Consider the following 4,480-nt stretch of genomic DNA (forward strand, 5'->3'; position numbering starts at 1 on the left):
AAGTTCATACTGGTAAAACCATTCAAATGAACTCTACAGCAAAGGAGATGGTTAAGAAAATTGAGGGCTCACTTCATTAAAATTTCCATTCTCTGCCTCAGTAATTGCATTCTGGGCAATGTAGTTACGTAGAATATACTTTGGGTTATTTTTGTTCATGGTGTCAACACGATGCTGGATCAGTTCTTCGGTAATTAAGGTCTCACCATCTGACCTCTCTGCCTCTAACCTTGTTGAATACATCTTCAGCCATGCACTCCATGCATCTGAATCTGTTTTTCTTTTTTCTTCATCAGTCAGTTTCTATATTTATTATTTAAAAATATTAATTCGAAAGAAATAAACACATATACTTTTCATATACAACTGCTACAGACAAATGAAATAAACTAATGTAACACAACAATGTGATTATAAATAATTGATTAATTAAACAACAATTGATTAATAGGAAATGACAATTTTAGAAAAAAATATTTATTCTTTTTTAAAACACAGTAAGCATGCATGTATAATACAATGATCAGTAAAGAAAGAGTCAAAAGCTTTGGTGTTGTTAGAGTTACATTGAGTTTTTAATTAAAAAAAAAAAAAAAGTAGTTTCAATTTCTGTATTTGTATTGTACTGTAGTAATAATTGTTCAATCACAAAAACGTTTTTTTTTTTATTATGACAAAGCACCAGCGATATTAAAATAAACATAGGAATTTCCATTCCAAATGCCTATTAGAGCTTAAAGTTTAAAAAAAAAAATAATGAAGGCATATATCATTATCAGAATTAAGTACAATTAAATATATAGTTGCTGAGGTAAATTCTTGGGCATGCTACACCCCAAAGTCTCCTAAAATGAGGCCCAAAAGACACTTTAAGGAAAGGGTTACATCATTATTATATTTTTATAGCATACAATTCTTGCACTTAAAGCTGAAATTTCTGACCAAAAGTTAAACACCCAGAACGAAAAACACCATGTTAATTAAAGTGACTATTTGGATTAAATTCAACAAACCTCCAGTTCTTTTGACTTCTTCACTCTATCCAGCTCTTGCATAAGTCTTCGCTGACCCTGTCCTAATACTCCCAACAAATCAGGGTTCATCTGTGCCAACATCAAGTACATCTCCAGCTGCCTGAAAACACCAGATAGATCAGAAAATAGCGAGAGTATATCCTATTGATTACTCTGGAACATTTATCACAATGTCACAATGAGAAAACACAGTGATACACACCTTGGATCCATTCTGGGGGCACTGGCTTTCTTGAGGGTTTCTGCCATACAGCACTGTGTCAGGAAATACTGGTGAGCAGCTGCAAGGGCATCCTTCGATCCTGAGGTGCCTGGCAGAGGTACTTTCGTCAGTCCTCGGAAGCAATTTGTAAAGTCTGCACCAGTGACTTGCAAAGTCTCCAAGAATGACTCAATCAAAGCTCTGAAAAGACAAGTAAATTTGAATATGTTGCAACTGGTGTAAATGTAAAAATAAAGTAAAGGCAGTGGCTATTGTTACACCAATCTTAAATGAACACTAATTTCGATTTGATGCCATTGTCCTAATCCAATCCATACTAACAATAAAATAAAAGTTTAGGACTGGTGTAACAATCGCCACTGCCAAAAATAAAAGCATTAAAAAGTACTTTCAAGCAAATTAACAATGACCCATCATCAATTTCAAGAATGATTATGTCAAATGCCATGTCATTTGCATTAATACTGCAACCACTCTTAATGCAACTGTAATAGCAAATATGTCACTCTCTTTACATAAATTTGTAATCTACTTCGCTACTAAAAAACAATAGAGAACACGGATATGCCAAAAAGATGGGGTGAGTACACCAAGAGATAATCTTTTGATTTTAACTTGCACTTAACTTTCAACTTTTAGATACAGGAGAAACATGTTGCTCAGAATTCCAACCTATTTCCTGCATCCTCCCATTTTTTACCTACTTGTCTTCTGGTAGTTCTTTTAGAAGTCCAAGTTTCTTCCTCATCTTCTCCAGGTAACACCTTTCAAACTCTCTGTCATACAAGTCTTCTAAAGCCTCTTTAGACTTTTCAACAGGAAGTGACATAGAAATTGCTTCAGCAAGCTTGCTGAGATTCCATTTACAGATCGAAGGCTGTTTGGCATACGTGTAGCGCGCACCATCATCTATAAAAATAATATTGTTTATCAGAATATGAAATTAATGTTGTTTTGGAGGAAAAATCTTCACTTTAGTTACTATATATATCAAGTTTTGTGTAAAAAAAAGTATTTTTCCACCTTTATTGAAAACCACGGTCATTTAATTACTGTTTGGTTGCTACGGGGAGTTAAAGGATTACATATTATTTTATACAAACCTGAAGCATTACAGATGAAATCTGGGTCAAATTGATCCATGAATCCAAATGGCCCATAGTCTATAGTGAGACCAATGATACTCATGTTGTCTGTGTTTAACACTCTAGAGTGAAAAAAGAGAATCAATATTAAACAACAAAACACACATTCATGATCGAGGGGGAAAATTATCAACAAGCATACTTACTCACTCAGTACTAATTAATTCAGAATTTTGCGATTTTTGCCTGCCCTAAATTTTCGCTATTGTAGTTTTATCATGAAAATCGCGAAAATTATGGGCGTGTGGAAAAAAAGGGCTGTACAGTACGCTGCTATGTGTCTAATCTCAGTCTGCGGCGTTCTCATCCAAAAAGGACCATAAAGTATACATAAATTGCTTTCTACTAGTTATTCCTTCAAAGTCCTGGTGGAAATTGACCAACATTGTAAAGTACATTGCCTAAGAACACAAATTCAATGCAAAGAGGATTGAACCACAGACCTCAACGATGAAAGCTGGAACTGTTACACTGCACCAAACCACTCCTAGTATTAATGTATCTTAAGTTTCAATGGACAGTAAGGCCAAACTGCTCCTACTACTACCTTAAGTTTTGGACAGCAGGGTCAAAGTAGGGCCAAACCATTCCTAGTACTACCTTAAGTTTTACTAGAGAGTAGGGCCAAACTGCTCCTAGTACTACTACCTTAAGTTTCAATGGACAGTATGGCTACATTATGCCATCTCAATTTTAGTTGCACTCACCCATGACAGAATCCAACACACTGCCATCCTGCAACCAGCTGAGCCGTCAGTGTAACAACTTCCTTATAGAAATCCAAATACTTCTTTTCCTGATTCTCTTCATTTCTCTCATGAACCTAAGTAACAACATATTTTAATTGAATAAATTAAGGTGACTGTTTAGGTGGTGGAAAATGGATAATGCATGCCTTATTTTGAACTCCACATCTAGTGTGAATATTTTACAGTTTTACTAAGCGTGTTTACAAAATTTCCATCAAAGGTGACTGGTGGATGAAAAAAGCTTGAAAACTGCAACTGTAAGGGTTCCTTCACTGGACTTCCTCAGATGATGGGGGAGGGGACACAGAGGGGGAACAAATCTAATTTACGAATAGTAACAGTTAACTGGAAAGATCTGGTGTATGCTGATAACGTTAATTGAGTGGTTGAAGGTTTCATAAGGGATACGCATCTAGTTTGAATATAATGCAGTGCTTGGTACTAAAAAAAAAGATATTGCACTTTTGATATACAATACAAAAAATTATATATAACAGTTAATCACCTATTTATGGACTGAAATACGCAAAAACACTAAATAAGCAACTGAGCATTAAAATGTTTTGTAGTCATTCTCCCTCCGCAATGTGCATCTGCGAACACAAACCTACCTCTGGAAAAAATGTCTGAATGGTATAGTTGAGGAGAGTCTCAAGAATGTCCTTCCTGCCAACGCTTGGACCTTGGCGTCCGGTGTAACTGTCTTCTGGCTTGAAAATTTCAAAAGATCCAAACCTGATGGCATTGTGAATAAAATTAATGATACCTTTTTTAATTAATCAACAAATAAAATGCAGCATAAAGTTAAATCTATTCATATGATTGTATGTGATTGTAAAGGCGCAGACAGGCTGCTTTATGGTTCCTTTGAAGTTATTCAAAAGATCCAAACCTGATGGCATTGCGAATAAAATTAATGATACCTTTTTTGATTAATCAACAAATAAAATGCTGCATAAAATTAAATCTAATCACATGATTGTAAAAGACGCAGACAGGCTGCTTTAGCGTTTCTTTGAAGTTATACATGCTGGAGGGAGCAAACATTAACACGTAAAATATTGATGGCATTTGACAAATAGTTAGACATTTCCTTAAGAGCATCCACCACATGACAAGTAGTAAGTAATCATGTTTTTTGCGATTAAAGTTTTTAAGGTTATTCAGAACATCATTACAATATATTTATCTTTTTCTTACTTCCTCTTGTATATAAAGTATTAATTGATTTCTCAACTAACAAGCCAATATTAAATTGAAATAGTACCATGTTACAGCACCTCACCAAACTTACCGCAAGAATGTTTGTGCGACTCTGAGAACAATGGA

General features: G+C 34.8%; 1 protein-coding gene across 1 annotated transcript; it reads right to left on the reverse strand.

Moving 5' to 3' along the window:
* Nucleotides 1–72: 72 nt before the first annotated feature.
* Nucleotides 73–4,477, reverse strand: LOC117103298 (protein adenylyltransferase SelO, mitochondrial-like; the record flags this gene model as incomplete). Its single annotated transcript, XM_033243844.1, has 8 exons — nucleotides 73–303; nucleotides 1,014–1,134; nucleotides 1,237–1,437; nucleotides 1,962–2,166; nucleotides 2,361–2,464; nucleotides 3,110–3,225; nucleotides 3,763–3,886; nucleotides 4,446–4,477. Coding segments are annotated over 8 exons (1,134 nt in total), but the record flags the coding sequence as incomplete, so codon positions are not given.
* Between the last annotated feature and the right edge of the window lie 3 nt (nucleotides 4,478–4,480).

This window comes from Anneissia japonica, unplaced genomic scaffold (assembly GCF_011630105.1).
Source record: "Anneissia japonica isolate Jap-2015-1 unplaced genomic scaffold, ASM1163010v1 scaffold30512_len8975_cov139, whole genome shotgun sequence".
In the NCBI taxonomy this organism is placed as follows: domain Eukaryota; kingdom Metazoa; phylum Echinodermata; class Crinoidea; order Comatulida; family Comatulidae; genus Anneissia; species Anneissia japonica.